General features: G+C 43.1%; 1 protein-coding gene across 3 annotated transcripts in view; it reads left to right on the top strand.

The window, feature by feature from the left end:
* The window catches only part of ZNF414 (zinc finger protein 414), a 39,610-nt gene that overhangs the window by 11,009 nt on the left and 11,063 nt on the right, over positions 1-17,538 (top strand). For all 3 annotated transcript variants that reach the window (XM_081943066.1, XM_081943067.1, XM_081943068.1), the window contains exons 2-5: positions 8,202-8,334; positions 8,526-8,633; positions 10,230-10,337; positions 15,908-16,013. In XM_081943066.1, coding sequence (XP_081799192.1) covers positions 8,202-8,334; positions 8,526-8,633; positions 10,230-10,337; positions 15,908-16,013 — 455 coding nt within the window. The remainder of the gene's footprint in view (positions 1-8,201; positions 8,335-8,525; positions 8,634-10,229; positions 10,338-15,907; positions 16,014-17,538) is intronic.

The following is a 17,538-nucleotide window of genomic DNA, read 5'->3' as shown; positions in this document are numbered from 1 at the left end:
GTGTGTAGGGGTGTTTGTGTGTTTGTGTGCGTATTTTTGGTTGGTTTGTTTATTTGAAATGCAAGCCACGCTGCCCGCATTTCGCCCCGATCGTACGGTAGGGGGTTTTGCAGTTGTTGCGTGGGGAAATTTGCTTTTAAGGCCCGGAAGAGGAGAGGGTCGCCGCGGCGGCTGCTTCGGAAAAACTGGCTTGTTTCTTCTTTCGGTCCGATTCGATGCACATTGCTGGGCTAGAAAAGGCTTCGGAGGCTTCGCCGCGCCGGGGTAGGGCAGAAGAGAAGAGAGATCTTCCCCCGAAGTCAGATGCAACAGTTGGAGGATATTTACATTTGTGTGGATAGCCCAGATTAGAGCAATGTTTCCTAACCTTGGTCCCTTTCAGATGGGTGGACTTCAACTCCCAGAATTCCCCAGCCAGCCGGGAGTTGAAGTCCACCCATCTGAAAGGGACCAAGGTTAGGAAACATTGAATTATTAGAGACTAAATTCAACATTAGTTGTCCTTTTCTAACAGGGCTGGTGTCTGAATGTGCCCTCTTGTCTCACAAGGTGGTTGTCAGCCTGCTTTTTTTTAAAATAATGTTTTTGCAGGCTGGTGAAAAATTTGTATTTGTGCCCGGTTTAATTTTTATGTTGGGAAATCTGTTGAGACAATAGGGATACACTCATCACAATTTGCAAAGCTTTGTCTATTGTGGACTAGATGTGTAAGGAGTTAACAGGAAGATGTTAAGAGGGTTTTTTTTCCCTCTTTAATCTTTTCCAAGTTGAATAATTCAAGGAAACAGCTTGCAGACAGCTTTGTGGCTAGAACTGATTTGAATGATGGGAATAAATCACCAGCCACAGTGTTTCTCCCATTCCTTTCTGTGGAAGAGTTGGCCTGGCTTTGAGTGCTACTCCTTTGACTCCAGAGGCCAATGGACATTTTAATTTGCTTTTGCTAATTGTAAAGTTCTGGTCATCATTTGCTCAGCCATTTTTTCTTCCTTTATTGATGCTGTGTTTGTTTTGTTTTTTGACATTTTATTGACCCTAACTTGAGTTTTATGATGTAAATTCCTTGGACAATCACCATGGGGTAAATATGTGCAACCTTGTCCAACGGGGTGACCTCCATCTGTATTGATTAATCCCATTATACTCTGAATCATTGGCCATGCTGCATTAAAGCTTATGGGAGTTGAAGTCCAATGTATTTGGATGGCATCAGGTTGATGAAATCTAACCTACTTAACTTAAAGCTTAATTGGAGAGTTCAGGCAACTTGGCAGGAAAATCTTTTTTTTTAGTTCCTATATTCACACCCAGAGAAGTGTGATATATATTTACACAGACAAACACGTACTTTTACCAACCCTACTGCTCCGGATGCAGAGCTGTGTCATATAATAATGCAGCCCAGTACCAAAACAGCATTATGCAGATGCCAATAAGAGAACATGTTCAGTTGCTTTATTGCTGACCTGGAAAATGCCATTGCCTGCTGGAGGAATTGCAAAGCAAAGTGCCAGGGTGAAATAGCTGTTTTATTCTATTAATTTGGAACTAAATAGAGGTTATGCTTTTTGGAGGGAGGGGACTTTAAATATTAACTTACATAACCAGATTATTATGTTGTCAAGTATTTTTAAGCACTAAATGGCCATTTTGCTTATGTTGTCTATATTTAATCTCAAACTGAACTATCCTTCTGTGGATGTAGCATTAAATATGGTAGCATTAAATATATTTTCTATACTCACACATGCCGATGTAATAACAGGGAAATAGATATTAGTCTGACAAAGTTTCTACTATACCACTGACTACAAGAAGTAATCTGCATGTTTAATCTTTTTTTTTTAGATGACTTTTTCAGTGTCTTGTCAAGAAAAGAACTCTTATAGATAATAACAGGGAAAGAGAGGAAAGAAGTCCTTAAGTTTTGATTTGTTCATTTTAATGTATTGCAAGATTAGGAGCAGTTTCCAACTAGTAGCAGATTGGTGTTTTAATTTCCACGCAACTAAAATTTCCTATTCTGGGGGAAACCTTTATCTATTGTAGTATGCTAGCGGAAACTACAGATTCAGGTTGGTCCAATGGTTGAGGCATCAGACTGCACATTGGGAAACTCTGAGTTGTGCCTTAAGGCCTAGACTCTTAGAGCATGATGACTCATAGAGCATGCCTCTATGGCAGGGGTGTCCAAACTTGGCAACTTTAAGACTTGTGGACTTCAACTCCCAGAATTCCCCAGCCAGCAGAGCTGGCTGGGGAATTCTGGGAGTTGAAGTCCACAAGTCTTAAAGTTGCCAAGTTTGGACACCCCTGCTCTTTGGGGTGGGGTGGGGTGGAATGACCTGAGCCAGTCGCTCTCTTTCAACCCTAGAAAGAGAGCAATGGTGAAGCACTTCTGAAAAACCTTGCCAAGGAAACTAGTCCAGCCAGTTGCTAGTAGACAATATTAACTTGAAAACACCAAATAAATAAAAATAGAAATTAAAAAAGCACAAAGAACAGAATGGCTGAAGGAAGTAAGCAAGGGATAAAACCTAGTCTTTGCTGTGTTTTCTTCTGCTGTTGTAACCTTACAATATTGCCTTTTGTTAATCTAACCATCTACAGGTTAAGGATCAGAGGTAATTCTAGTCTTCGTTTTGTTAAAGATATGGGGAGAGAGGGAAGATGCAGTGTTTTGCTGTTTGGCTTTGCTTTGTTTACATGGCTCCCAAGAAGAGGAAGCACAGAGAGAAACGAAGGGGAATAACCCAGGCACACAATATGAAAGAATCCTGTGTTGTTATCTGCTTGTCCCCCCGCCCGCGCCTCAGATGAATTATTTAAATTCTTATTCATTGTAAACAGCATTTGTAACCCACCCACTCTGGTTCCAAAGGATTCTGGGCAATGGGCAACATTTTCAAAACTGAATTATAAACTCCCATGAAGCACAAAGTCTAAATTCAGTGGTACCTTGGTACTCAACTGCTTTGAAACTCCTTGAATTTGGTACTCAGTGCACTTGGACGCAAAAAGTTTGTCTGGTACTCAACCCATCAGCTAGAGCTGGTGACCCACTACATTATTCCTTATGGGAAATATCATTTTTGATACTCATCCCGCCTCCTGGAACCAATTAACGATGAGTACTCAGGTACCACTGTAAAATAATAATGATGGATGGCATTAGGATTTGTTTTTTCTTTCTGGAACGCCTTCATTACTTGTTACCATGCCTTCAGAAGCTTACTTGATGTGGTTAGGATTAGCCTTTGTTAAAAACAAGTTTGTTCTCCCCTTCTTCGTTTCTTCCTATAGCTAACATACAGTAGATCAAAGAATACCTCATTGTAGAGTTTTCTTGAATTGATTCATGCCTTCCAGTCAGTCTTGGTTTTTGATAGTCTGGATAAGTACTGCATTTTTGGCAAGATTTTGGCAGAAAGACTGCTTCTTTCCTAGGGCTGAGAGTAAATGACTGGCCCAGGATCACTAAACCAGCTTTGTGCCTTAACTGGGATTAGAACCTATCGTCACCCGAGTTCTAATCTAGACTGATGCCTTAACTCAGGGCATCACTCGAGGCTTGTGAGCTGCATCCGGCCCACGGGATACGTAGACCTGGTTCACGGGGAGACAGCAAAGGACCGGCCTGTGGTGCCTCTGCCAACAAAAATGGGGCTTGGGAGGGCTGCACACAGCTATCTCAGGCTCCGTTTTTGGCCATGACAGTCTCCTGCAGCCCTCTGCTTGCGAAAACGGAGTTCGGGGTGGTGGGGCTCCCAAGCTCCGTTTTCGCTGGCAGAAGGCTGCGGAAGCTCATCATGGCTGAAAATGTGGGCTAGGAGCCCATTTTTTCTGGAGAGCACTTGGGTCACCACAGCCCCCCCCCCCAACATGAGTGATGTCATGCTGGCCATGTCCCCCCAACTCTCCCCCCGCCTGGTCGAATACAGCCCTGGTGTGGCCCTCAATGAAATCGAGTTTGACACCCCTGCCTTAACCGCTATCTCAAACTGGATTTCGTTTCTAATTTCTTTCTTGAAATTAGATTTTCTAATTTTGATTGCAGTCTTCAATATTTTATGTGGGGTGCAATTTGCAGTTTGCAGGATACACTTTGTTTTAAAGAATAGGGAAGGCTCTTTTACAGCCCCTGGGCCACACTGTCCTTGTCTGGCCCGCGTGAGGTAATTTGAAATTAGAAATCAAATGTAAATAGGTGTACACCAGGGGTGTCCAAACTTGGGAACTTTAAGACTTGTGGACTTCAACTCCCAGAATTCCCCAGCCAGCCATGGCTGGCTGGGGAATTCTGGGAGTTGAAGTCCACAAGTCTTAAAGTTCCCAAGTTTGGACACCCCTGATGTACACCATGCATGCAATACAACTGCATTGCTTTTATTTTGAAGGCGACTGCTTCCCCCCCTCCCCCCCCCAGTTTAGGTATGTACTTGCACGCTTGCACACCTTCACAAGCCTATTGGTTCGGCTTTCTACAACAATTCAATGGGAAAATTAATTGCCCAGCCCTGCTATATAGACCAAAGGCAAGGAAGGAAGTAGGCTTCATGGACTTTGGCAAGCAAGTAGAAAAGAGCTTCAACCTCAGGATACTGTTTTGGATGAAGATTTTCAGAAGCAGGGCAGGGCAGCCTCACTCCTCTGCCCTGATGGTGGGCACTGCCTGTAAGAGATATAGGAGTCAGTCCCAGTTCATGGTATTCCTCAAAACGGGATGGTTTGGCTTTCCTCTATCCCCGCATAGGGATGGTGTCCATCATCCCCACGTAGGTTATGAGTCAAGGAGATGGAATGTAAATCTGGAAGAAATCAGTCCAAAGGAACATACTCCAAACACAACAAGAGGAGGCCTTAACCCAATAGTAGCCAATACCAGAAGATCCCGAGAATGTAATGCAGAGGCAGCCTCCGCTCAGGAAAACGCAAAATAGAATATTGGTGAATGCACTTGAATTAGGGAGGCCTTGCTAGGACCTTCCATTTCCTTCCTTCCATCAATGAATTCAGAAAGCCTATATGTCAGTCACCCTTTCCCCACCTGTCCGCTTACAGTCATGTATTTATTGGAAGGCGAGCATAGAAATGAATAGCGCATTGTCTCTCCCTCCCATTCCTTGCAGCCAGCCAGTCAATGGATGGATACTCTACTTTGCCCTTGTGAGCATTTTAATTTATAATCCCGCCCCTCAAACACCCAGCCATCTGCCTCCTTCCTTGTAGATTACACTTTGCTCTGAGATTTGTGATCTAATCGAAACCTTACCAATTAATGAAAGGCCCAAACAAGGGACACTCTGCTGCAATATTTATTTATTTTACTATTAGAATGGATTTAAAACATTTTGGTTTTTTTCTGTGGTCTGTAGGAGATCTCACAAAGCTCCTCCTCCTGTCTTAACCCTTGGTATAACAAACTTTACAAACCACGCTGCACGTATTTAGATTCGCCTTGCCGTGGATTGTAAAACAATTTTAAAAATGTAAATGGACGCTATTTTTGCTTGAAGCTATAGTCCTTTCCCCCCCCTTCTGTTTCTGAGCTTCTGTAAAGCATCTGGAGGAGCAATGCTGGAAAAGGGACTTGGGTCTAGAGAGGGGATTTTAGATATATTTCCAATTTCTTCTTAAGGTGTGTGTGTGTGTGTGTGTGTGTGTGTGTGTTTTATAGCTCTGAAATGTACTCAGTAACTTTGAAGTGACAATAATAACAGTCCCAAAGGATCTTGTGGTACCTGTCAAGTTAATTGGGTGGGTATTAATATTAACATTTGTAAATCTATTTATATAATATACATGATATAAATTTGTGTTATTTATTATCCAAGTGCTTTTCCTCAGGATCTTAACCACCTAACATTTGATTTGGGAGATCAAGAGAGGAAGGAAAGTTGAAAAAGAATGGTAAATTAGGAAGCAGCCGACAATTGTTTCATTGTCCATGTCAAGATTTAGCTGTCAGCCGAGTTCTTTTAGAATGCAGGAGCCAAAAGCCTTGAATAAAACATGTTTTTGCTTATACAGTACAGCTGCATAATTTACATCTCTTATAAATCTCTTTTTGCTCATTCCTGCCCATTCTCTTTCGTTTGCACTCAAACAGCTATTAAATTAACATCATAAAAATAAAAGATAAATTCAAAGGAATGATTTCGCAGGACAAAGGCAGCCTCACAGACGTATTCTAGGAGATATTTGCAAATGCAGGCAGTCTTTGACTTACGACCATAATTGAGCCCGTAATTGTGGTCATGTCATACAAGTCATTAAGCAGGTTGTCACGTGACTGTGCCTGATTTTAGCACCTTTTTTTTTTGCAGTGGTTTTTTTTTTTTTTTGCTGGAAACTGGAATGAAGTGCTTGTTTCGGAGAGGGAATGTTATAAATCATGGTCACATGACTCTGGGACACTACAGGTCCCACTACAGCCTAAATGCAGGCTGATTGCTGAATGCCCAAAATGAAGTCACATGACCAGGAGGAGGGGCAGATGTTGGAACTTCAAGTCTGGGTCATAAGTATTGTTTTCGGGTCTGTCATAACTTTGAATGGTTGGCCAAGTAGTTGGTCGTTAGGCGAGGACCACCTGTATTCTGGGAAGCAGCAAGAGGTAATATCTCTGGAAGTAGAGTTAGTTGAGACAGTGTGGGTGGTGCAGCCAGAGGAACAAAGGTTATAGGACATGGCTTGTCTCAGTATGGAAGGATTGGAGAGAAAAAAGCGGGTAGAGTAGAGTAGAGTAGAATAGAATAGAACAGAGCAGAGCAGAGCAGAGCAGAGCTGGAAGGGACCTTGGAGGTCTTCTAGTCCAGCCCCCTGCTCAAGCAGGAGAATCTATACTATGTCAGAGAAGTGACAGTCTAATCTCTTCTTAAAAACCTCCAGTGATACAATACAATACAATACAATAGTAGAGTTGGAAGGGACCTTGGAGGTCTTCTAGTCCAACCCCCTGCCTAGGCAGGAAACCCTATACCGTTTCAGACAGATGGCTATCCAACATCCTCTTAAAGACTTCCAATGTTGGGGCATTCACAACTTCTGGAGGCAACTTCTGTTCCACTGATTAATTGTTCTCACTGTCAGGAAATTTCTCCTCAGTTCTAAGTTGCTTCTCTCCTTGATTAGTTTCCACCCATTGCTTCTTGTTCTACCCTCAGGTGCCTTGGAGAATAGTTTGACTCCCTCTTCTTTGTGGCAACCTCTGAGATATTGGAATAATGCTATCATGTCTCCCCTAGTCCTTCTTTCTCTTAAGCTAAACATACCCAGTTCCTGCAACCGTTCTTCATATGTTTTAGTCTCCAGTCCCCTAATCATCTTTGTTGCTCTTCTCTGCACTCTTTCTAGAGTCTCCACATCTTTTTTACATCGTGGCGACCAGAACTGAATGCAGTATTCCAAGTGTGGCCTTACCAAGGCATTATAAAGTGGTATTAACACTTCACGTGATCTTGATTCTATACCTCTGTTGATGCAGCCTAGAACTGTGTTAGCTTTTTTGGCAGCTGCTGCACACTGCTGGCTCATATTTAAATGGTTGTCCACTAGGACTCCAAGATCCCTTTCACAGTTACTACTACTGAGTAAGGTATCACCTATACTGTACCTGTGCATTCCGTTTTTGTTGCCTAAATGTAGAACCTTACTCTTTTCACCATTGAAAATCCTGGGTGATGGAGCACCCAGGATTTCAGGAGGCAAGCTGTTCCACTGGTTAATTGTCCTCACTGTTAGGAAGTTTCTCCTTAATTCCAGGTTTCTTCTCTCCTTGATTAGTTATCATCCATTGTTTCTTGTCTTGCTCTCTGGTGCTTTGTAGAATAATTTGACCCCCCTCTTCTTTGTGGCAGCCCCTCAAATACTGGAATACTGTTACCCTGTCGCCCCTAATTCTTCTTTTCTTTAGACCAGCCCAACCCAAATCCTGCAGCCGTTCTTCAAACGTTTTAGAAGAGGCATGACTTTGCCATCAGAATGGAAGGGTGGAAGAGGAGAACCATAGGAAGTGGGAGGTAGTTGCAGTGAGAGATCAGTGCACAAACCAGAGATTTGGCCATGCAGGTCACAACCGGGTTCTTTAGCAACGCCATTCCCAAATTCTCTTCTTCCAGTGGGGAAACTGAGGCTGAAAAACCAGAGCTTTTCTGTAACGTTCTTTGCTGACAGGTTTTCATCTCCTCCTCGCTTGCTAGGAGAGACCACTCTCAACGCTGCCTGCCCTAACTGCTGTTCCCCTGCCCAACCACGTGCTCAGAGCTTCACCCCCTCATAACCACAGCTCGGCTGAGAAGGAGGAAGTGACATCTCCCACGTCTTCATCGGAGGGTAAATACCGGTTGGAGAGGGAAGGAAAGAGACAAAGGGCTGAACTGAGCTGCTACTATAAGAGAATATGGTGGGTTCAAAGCCTCAGCTGGCGATTGCGGTTTGTAAAACCTGGCTAGTTTTTAAGATGCTGCAACCCCCTCGCTTAAAATGCCTTCCCCTTATTCCATTTTGCTTTTCTTCATCCCCAGGTTCTAACAATCCAGGGCTTTTGGGCAGCCAGACACAGCCAGCGTGGAGTGCGGGTAGCAGTATTCGAAACCAGGATCTGCAGCTCCCAAAGCGCAGACCTACCGCAGGTACGTTTGAGGCTGCACTTCTGTTACGGCCTCTCGGTCATTTTCCCTCTCTCTTGTTTTGGTAGGGAGACATTGAAACGGTGAGAAGGATTCATGGCTCCTGACGACACGAATGGCAGCCTCCAGAGAGGACTGCCTTTGTTTGCTTGTGAAATTGTTTCCTTAAGGTAAAGGTTCCCCTCGCACATATGTGCTAGTCGTTCCCGACTCTAGGGGGAGGTGCTCATCTCCGTTTCAAAGCCAAAGAGCCAGCTCTGCCCAAAGATGTCTCTGTGGTCAAGTGGCCAGCATGATTAATTGCCGAAGGCGCACGGGATGTTGTTACTTTCCCACCAAAGGTGGTCCCTATTTTTCTACTTGCATTTTTATGTGCTTTCGAACTGCTAGGTTGGCAGAAGCTGGGACAAGTAACGGGAGCTCACTCCATTACCAGTGCTAGGGATTTGAACTGCCGAACTGCCGACCTTTCTGATCGACAAGCTCAGCGTCTTAGTCACTGAGCCACCGCGTCCCTTACTTAATTGTTTCCTTACTTAACATATTTTCTTCTCCTGCATGTGTTGAAAAGTTCTCAGGAAGTGAGTTCCTCTTTTGCGTCCTTGCCGCCCTGCTGGAGAATTTGTGTACATCATATCTGGCAGTTTTTCTCACCAATAAGCCCTGCTTATCTTTATAGCAGTCTGTCTGTCTATCGTCTATCATCTGCCAATCATCTGTTTTATTTAGAAAATTTATACGGCTGCCCCACTTACTCACAGTGACTCTGGGCGGCTTAGGAAATAGAACCCCACCACAATTAAACCAACCACTCGTGGGGGGGGGCGCCCCATATTACCCTGGGGTCTCCAGGTGCTTTGGTAAAATAATGTCTTTGGGACCTTTTGAAAGAGTGTGGAAGTGTGGGGGGGGAGAGGGGAGAGGCAGTCTTTTCCCACAGAGATGATGTTCCACAGAGAGTGAGCTTTCACAGAGAAGGCCCTTCCTGGGTCCCACCAGATGGAGGGGACCTATAACAAACCCTGGCTCTCTGCTCTGGTGGGTCAGGTACACATAACTGGGAAAAGACGGTCCTTCAAATAACCTGTTGACTCCAGTCCATGTAGGGCAGTGTTTCTCAATCTTGGCAACTTGAAGATGTCTGGACTTCAACTCCCAGAATTCCCCAGCCAGCATTCGCTGGCTGGGGAATTCTGGGACTTGAAGTCCAGACATCTTCAAGTTGCCAAGATTGAGAAACACTGATGTAGGGCTTTAATGGCGACAACCAGCACCTTAAATTGGACCCAGAAGCGAATGATAAGCTATACTTCCAAATCCTGGGTTGGTATTTTAAGAACGCCAGGCAAGCTAATTTGCAAAATATTTCACATTTTTTTAACTTGAAGAGAAGCCACTTTTGTTCATATCTTAAAGAAGGGGAAAGTTGAGGTTGGGAAAATGGCCAGTTTGCATCCGTGATACCAGTAGGAACAGGAGGCCAGGATCACCTCCACTCCATCCGTGGCTCCCTTAATCAGCAGGCGTGGTGGAGGCTCCTGCAGGGTTCACTTGAAGGGAAAAAAGCATTCCTGCTTCTGTTCTTTCTCCCTATTCCAGGGAAACGGTTCCAGTGTTCAGGGGACGGCTGCCGCCTGGCCTGCCGCAGCATGAAGGAGCTTCTTCACCACATGCAGGTCCACTATCGGCCCACTGAGTCCCTTGAGGGTAAGGCTGCCTTTTCAAACTTACCGGTCGGGTGGGTAGGGCAGGAGAAGAGGAAGAGGTGGGGGAACCATGAAAACCTGTGCTTCCTCCTTTCTTCGTCTTGAAGTTTTAAGGACAGGAGCCTAAAGAGTTGCCCTTTCATTCATTCAGTCTGCTTGTGTGTAACTAAACCAGGTTCAGAGGTTCTTGCTGTATACCGTATTTTTTGGAGTATAAGACACACCTTTTTTCCTCAAAAAAGAGGCTGAAAATCTGGGTACGTCTTATACACCGATTGCAGCATTTTTTGTCTCCCGAAGCCCCGCCCCTTCGCCCAAATGCCTCTGCTTAGCCTTATGGAGGCTTTCAGAGAGCTCCTGGGGGCTGGGAAGGGCAGAAATGAGCATAAAACGGGCCGTCCCCCGTCCGTCCCCCCCCCCCCCCGACCCCAGGAGCTCTCTGAAAGCCTCCATAAGGCTATGCATGCAATTTATTTTTACAAAAACAGGGCCGTTTTTGAGAGGTTTGCAGAGTGAAAAAACTAACCCCCCCCTCCTTGGAAAGCTCCTTAACTGATCGCTGAGAATTACATTGATCAAGTGCTGTGCCAGCAGAAACCCCTCCCTATCTACTGTATTTCGTTATATATATATTTCTCTCTCTCTATCCCTCTACCTACCTACCTATCTTTTCTCTCCCTACCTATCTACTGTATCTCTTTCTCTCTCTCTCCCTCTACCTACCTACACATACTCTCCCTCCCCCTCCCTCCCTATCTCCTGTATTTCTCTCTCTCTCTATTTCTCTCTACCTACCTACCTACCTATCTAACTACTTTCTCTCTTTCTCCCTACCTATCTGCTGTATGTATGTATGTATGTATGTGTGTGTGTGTGTGTGTATCTATCTATCTATCTATCTATCTATCTATCTATCTATCTATCTATATATTTGTTTTCGTAGATTTTCACGGGTGTAGGTATGCTGGTTTTGTTGTATTCGGGTCTTTTCCCGTGTAAGGTTGAGATTGTCTTTGCAACGTTTCGGCGGGATCTCACCTGCCATCTTCAAGCTGTGGGCTTAAAATGGGAACGGAGCTGCCGTCTTTCTGTAAGTCTTGGTGGGAGGGGATGGGGTGCTGGCTTTGTTTCAGTAAGTGGAATGATTGGTTGTGTGGTTGTATCATCATTGGTAGATTGGTGCTGATTGGTGCAGGCTGTGTGTGCATTGTTGTTTTGTATTGTAACGGCTTGGGTGGTGGGTGGTGTTCGTTTGTTGGCTAGGGCTGGTTTCCAGATGTTTGGTAGGCGGGAGGTATCATCACGTTTGTTCATGCTGTGGGGGTGTTTCTCTATTTCGATGGCTTCCATGATTATTCTCTTGTGGAGGTGTTCTGTTTTGGAGATTAACCTGGCTCCTTCAAAGTTGATTTCATGTCCTGTAGCTTTAAGGTCCTGGAAAAGGGAAGAAGTTTTTTCTTTTTTTCTTACTGCGTTCTTGTGCACGCATCACAGAACACAAGAACGCAGTAAGAATATATATATATATATATATATATATATATATATATATATATATATTTTCGTAGATTTTCACGGGTGTAGGTATGCTGGTTTTGTTGTATTCGGGTCTTTTCCACAAGCACTTTTCTCCACAAGCACAATATCAGGACAGCCTTCACCACTGACCAAAAAATAGCCAACATCTTAAGAAACCCCAAAGACAAAATCCAGCTAGAAAACCAAGGAGTCTACGAAATACCATGCAAAATCTGCCCAGCAATATACATAGGACAAACAAACAGGAGAATAAATGCACGCATCACAGAACACAAAAATGCAGTAAGAAAAAAAGAAAAAACTTCTTCCCTTTTCCAGCACCTTAAAGCTACAGGACACGAAATCAACTTTGAAGGAGCCAGGTTAATCTCCAAAACAGAACACCTCCACAAGAGAATAATCATGGAAGCCATCGAAATAGAGAAACACCCCCACAGCATGAACAAACGTGATGATACCTCCCGCCTACCAAACATCTGGAAACCAGCCCTAGCCAACAAACGAACACCACCCACCACCCAAGCCGTTAAAATACAAAACAACAATGCACACACAACCTGCACCAATCAGCACCAATCTACCAATCATGATACAACCACACAACCAATCATTCCACTTACTGAAACAAAGCCACCACCCCATCCCCTCCCACCAAGACTTACAGAAAGACGGCAGCTCCGTTCCCATTTTAAGCCCACAGCTTGAAGATGGCAGGTGTGATCCTGCCGAAACGTTGCAAAGACAATCTCAACCTTACACGGGAAAAGACCCGAATACAACAAAACCAGCATACCTACACCCGTGAAAATCTACGAAAACACACACATATATATATATATATATATATATATATATATATATATATATATATGTGTATGTGTATGTGTATGTGTATGTGTATGTGTATGTGTATGTGTATGTGTATGTGTATGTGTATGTATGTATGTATGTATGTATGTGTGTATATATATATATATATATATATTGTGTGTATATATATATATTTTGTGTATATATATATATTGTATATATATATATATATATATATATATATATATATATATATATATATATATATATATATATATATATATATATATATATATATATATATATATATGTTGTAATTGTACTGATAAATAAATAAAGGGAGACTAGTATGGATCCATTTGAAGCTATTTAGCTCTCATCAGCTAGCCATACCCTTACTGGGACCCTTACTGGGATTTGTGTTATATATTAGGCAGACTTGCTAGCCACTACACCACTGGTTCTCCTCCTTTATCAGCTAAGCCAGGGAAATAGGTATGTATTTGTGTTGTGTTTATTTATCAGCACAAATACAACACAAATATAAAAAGGCAACATTAAAAATAAAAATATGGGTTTCTGCCTGGATGGTTTTCTGTGATGAGCCGAAGGACAGAAAGGGGGAGTAGTGAGCTCCCTCCCATATTTGGGCATACCAGGGGTTGTAACACACATACATACATACATACATACATACATACATACATACATACATATATATATATATATATATATATATCCCCCTCTACCCACCTACACTCTCTCTCTCCCTCCCTCCCTACAGTATTTCTCTCTCTCTATTTCTCTCTCTCTCTCTCTATCCCTTTATCTACCTACCTACCTAACTACTCTCTCTCTCCCTACCTATCTACTGTATTTTTCTCTCTTGTTTCTCTCTCTCTATCCCTTTATCTACCTACCTACCTACCTACCTACCTACCTACCTACCTACCTACCTAACTACTCTCTCTCCCCCCCCCACCTACCTACTGTATTTCTCTCTCTTTCCCTCCCTCTCTATCCCTCTATTTACTTACTTTTTTTAAAAAAATGCCTCTTCAAAACCTTGGTGCGCCTTATACTCCGGTGCGTCTTATACTCCGAAAAATATGGTATATTTTTTGCCCTTTTTTTTGGCATGGTCCTTGAGCATCAGCAGAGTGTTCAACTTTTGCTGGGAAGAAAAGGAGAAGAAACACTGGTTTTTCTCTTGCAGAGAAAATGAAAGTGTCCTCCTTCTCTGTCCTTCCCAGCAAAGGAGGGAAGACGGCTGCTGTGGAGGAAGGCAAAGGGCGTATGGGATTTGTCTGTTTCACTTGTACCCCCTAAACGTGCGATGTGTAGAATTTCATCAGCTCCTTTTCCCTCCGTCCTGTTGCACATTTCCTAACCCTGTTAACTGTGATTTTTGTAACTGAAAGTGTTTAGAACTTAGATGTCTGCATGCAAAAGTCTGTGTTTTGCTGCTGAGTAAAACTCTTTGTATAAACATGGCCGCCGAGGCATCTTTACCCAACTTCTTAATGATAGCTATAGTTTGTGTGTGGTTTTGCAAAGGGCATATATTAAAAAATGCAGCATCACAGCTATTCTGTTTTCAAAGTAGCCAGTCAGGTACTTCTTCAAGAGTCTATGCTATTGCATATCCCCCCCCCCCCAATCATGCTGTGATTGAATAGAGGCTTGATGTAATCAGCAGGGTTCATAAGGTAATATCTGCTCTCCAATTCTACCTGAAAGACAGTCCATCCTTCATCTTATGATAAAATGTTCCATAGCACATTTATTTATAAAGGTGCACGAGGAATGTCTTCAATGGACAAATCCACCATGTTTTTAAAAATAGCCCTCCTCAAGTTGAACTCTCCTTCTGGTGACCTTATGTCAATGTCCTTGTTGCCCTTGTGGCAAAACTTTTTTCTGAGATTTCCTATTTAGGAATTACGGTAATTAAGCCTCATACTGTTTACTGTTGAAAGCCAGCCCACGTCAGTCAGGTGCTGCCATCTGCTGGATCATCATATTTATAAGCTGTTTGAAGTTCTCCTTTCACAAACTAAGATCTGGACAAGAAATTGAGACCTGTTAATGGCATGGGGAAATAACACTGGGAGGTTGGAAGTAGAGCACCAGTCTAGGCGAGGGTCTAATAAGTGAAATCTGAGTTCACAAAAGGGGTGATATTTGAGGGGCTGCCACAGAGAAGAGGGGATCAACCTATTTTCCAAAGCACCAGAAGGTAAGACAAAAAACAATGGATGGAAAGTAATCAAAGAGAGAAGCAACCTGGAATTAAGGAGAAACTTCCTAACAGTGAGGACAATTAACTAGTGGAAGGGCTTTGCCTTCAGAAGCTGTGGGTGTTTCATGACTGGAGGTCTTTTAAGAAGAGACTGGACAGTCACTTGTCTCAAATTGTATAGGGTCTCCTGCTTGAGCAGGGGGTTGGACTAAAAGACCTCCAAGGGTCCCTTCCTGCTCTGTTCTGATTGACTGAGAAAGTGTCTCAAAAGGGATCCTCCCTGGTTTTTGAGAGACTAAAAGTCAGGAAGGAGAGAGGTACTTTTAGACTTGCAAGATTTTGTTACTGTAACTTTATCATAAAGGGAAGTGTTGGTATTTGTGACTGGTGATTCTTGTCTAGGCTCCCTCAAAAGGCTGACTGGACTGGAAGAAATAGGTCTCCTCTAATTAAAACCCTGGCTGTTTACCCAGGCCTTTGCAGGCGTGATTGAAGCTCCCTTTTCTTCTTCTTTGTTTCCATGTGGAAACCATCTTTGCTTTTTGGGGGGTTTTATATTGTTTTCTTGTTTTAAAGGGGTCTTTCTTTTACATTTTGTAAATTGCCCAGAGCTGTTGGGAATCAGATGGTTAAAAACATGTAACAAATCTGGAGTCTTTGGTGCTTTCTGAGCTTGGTTGTTTGCTTGCAGACGTTTTATTACCAACCAGGTAACATCATCAGTGCAGAGGAATTTTGGATTTGCCTTGCAGGGAAAATTTAATTTGTCTAAACAGGGAGAAAACCCCACACTCCCTTGTACTGATGATTTTACCAGCTGGATAATGAAACCTCTGCAAGCAACCAATCAAGCTCAGACAATGCGAAGGATTCTATAATTCAACCTGAGCTACAGCTACAGAGAACTCTCTTCTATTGGAACATTTAATAAACCAATGAATAAACCTACAGAGGCACTGAACTGCTGGCTTTCTCTTAAGGAAAGACATTCCGCTGTTCCACTCCGGCTTGCTTGGAATCGTTCCCCAACATGCAGGACCTGATGAGCCACATGAAGGTGCATTACAAGCCCAACCGCTACTTCAAGTAAGACCCTCCTTCCTTTTATTGTCGTTAAACAACCATATTTCTTTCAACACATTCTCTGGAAAGGGATGGAGCGAAGTGAGCTAATGAAAACCAGGTCAAAATTAAATAGGTCTCTCTCCAATTAGCTCTTCTCTTTCTCATGTCTTTGAATCCCCAGTGAAACATAACGCTTGGCAACTGAATCTGGGAGAGTTCACTGTCGGCCTAATCTGCATTATAGGATGACTGTTAGGATAAACATCTATGCGATTCTGAGGGGGATTCAAAAGAAGAGTGTAATAGAGAGCAAGTCTACTTGGGAACTCCAGTCAATACGTTTTTGTAATCTCTGCAACTTTAAGGTGTCGTGGACTTCAACTCCCAAAATTCCCCGACCAGCATGCTGTCCACATATCCTGAAAAATTCAGTGGTTGAAAAACGTTGAACTGAAAGAACTATTTTTTTCCCCTTGCAACCAGCATAGAATAGCTCACTCTCCCCAAATAGTCCCCTTCAATAAGGCATGAAGGCCAGTCCCCATTCTGCCCACCCTGGCTTTCTGTTTGTCAATCAAAGCAAACATCCTCCCATGAATATTTGCAGGTTAGAGGCTCCCAAAGTGATTGGGCAAAGAGGAACTTGCCTTAAAGGGGAAAAGAAGGAATTAGGCCAGATGATGTCTAAGGCAGAATATAAGTACCATGGAGTCCACATAGAATTTTGTTTTTCTTTTAATGACCCCTGTAATTCCCTGCAGCAGGTTGAAGGGGGTGGGAGAGGCTGACTGGCTGGATGCCCTTCCTGATGCCTACAGGGGGTTCATTGTGCCCAGAGAGTGAAATATCTTCCACTACTTAGGATCAAACTCACAGGCTTCTGATTGTGAAGCAAGAGCTCTTATATGTAGGCCACCCATTGTGCCGCTCCAGTCCACATAGAAAATAAGGAGTAGAAATTATCCTGGACAGCACCTAGGCTGGGGAATTCTAGGAGTTGAAGTCCACACATCTTAAAAGTTGCCAAAGTTGAGAATCTAGGCCACCCCCTGCCCAGTGTCACCATTGCATCCCTGTCAGATTGCCATCCTGCACCTGTTTAAATACCCCACTAAAGGAGAGTCCAAACATATGACCCATCTCCCTCATAGAGGAGTTTTTGAATGTATTGAGATGCATCCATCACTGCCTGGTCCACTGCCTTTGTACCGGCTGTAGATTCTATGCTTATAAGCTGGTATCGCACAAGCCACCAAGCATTTAGTCTACAAGCAGTTGTGAATGGGTTTGCATCCTGGTTGAGGAAGTTGTGTAAATCCAGCCTTTAATTGGCTATTAGCCTGGAACTAGTTGAAGCATACCTAAACCCTTCAGTAAATTTGAACAAATTTACCAATTATTTCAGGTGTGTTGTGCTTTGTTTCTAATAGGCCTCAAATATTAACAGATTTAGTGATATTTCATAGCCTAGGACAGTGTGTATAAGAGCTACTTTAGGTTTATGAGAGTATTATGTCTTCAGTGAAAAGATCTTTTCAGATCCCTT

This window comes from Natrix helvetica (assembly GCF_964273705.1).
Source record: "Natrix helvetica genome assembly, chromosome: 1".
Taxonomy (NCBI): domain Eukaryota; kingdom Metazoa; phylum Chordata; class Lepidosauria; order Squamata; family Natricidae; genus Natrix; species Natrix helvetica.
Note: the sequence above shows the minus strand (reverse complement) of the source record. Positions and strands in the feature narration are given on the sequence as shown.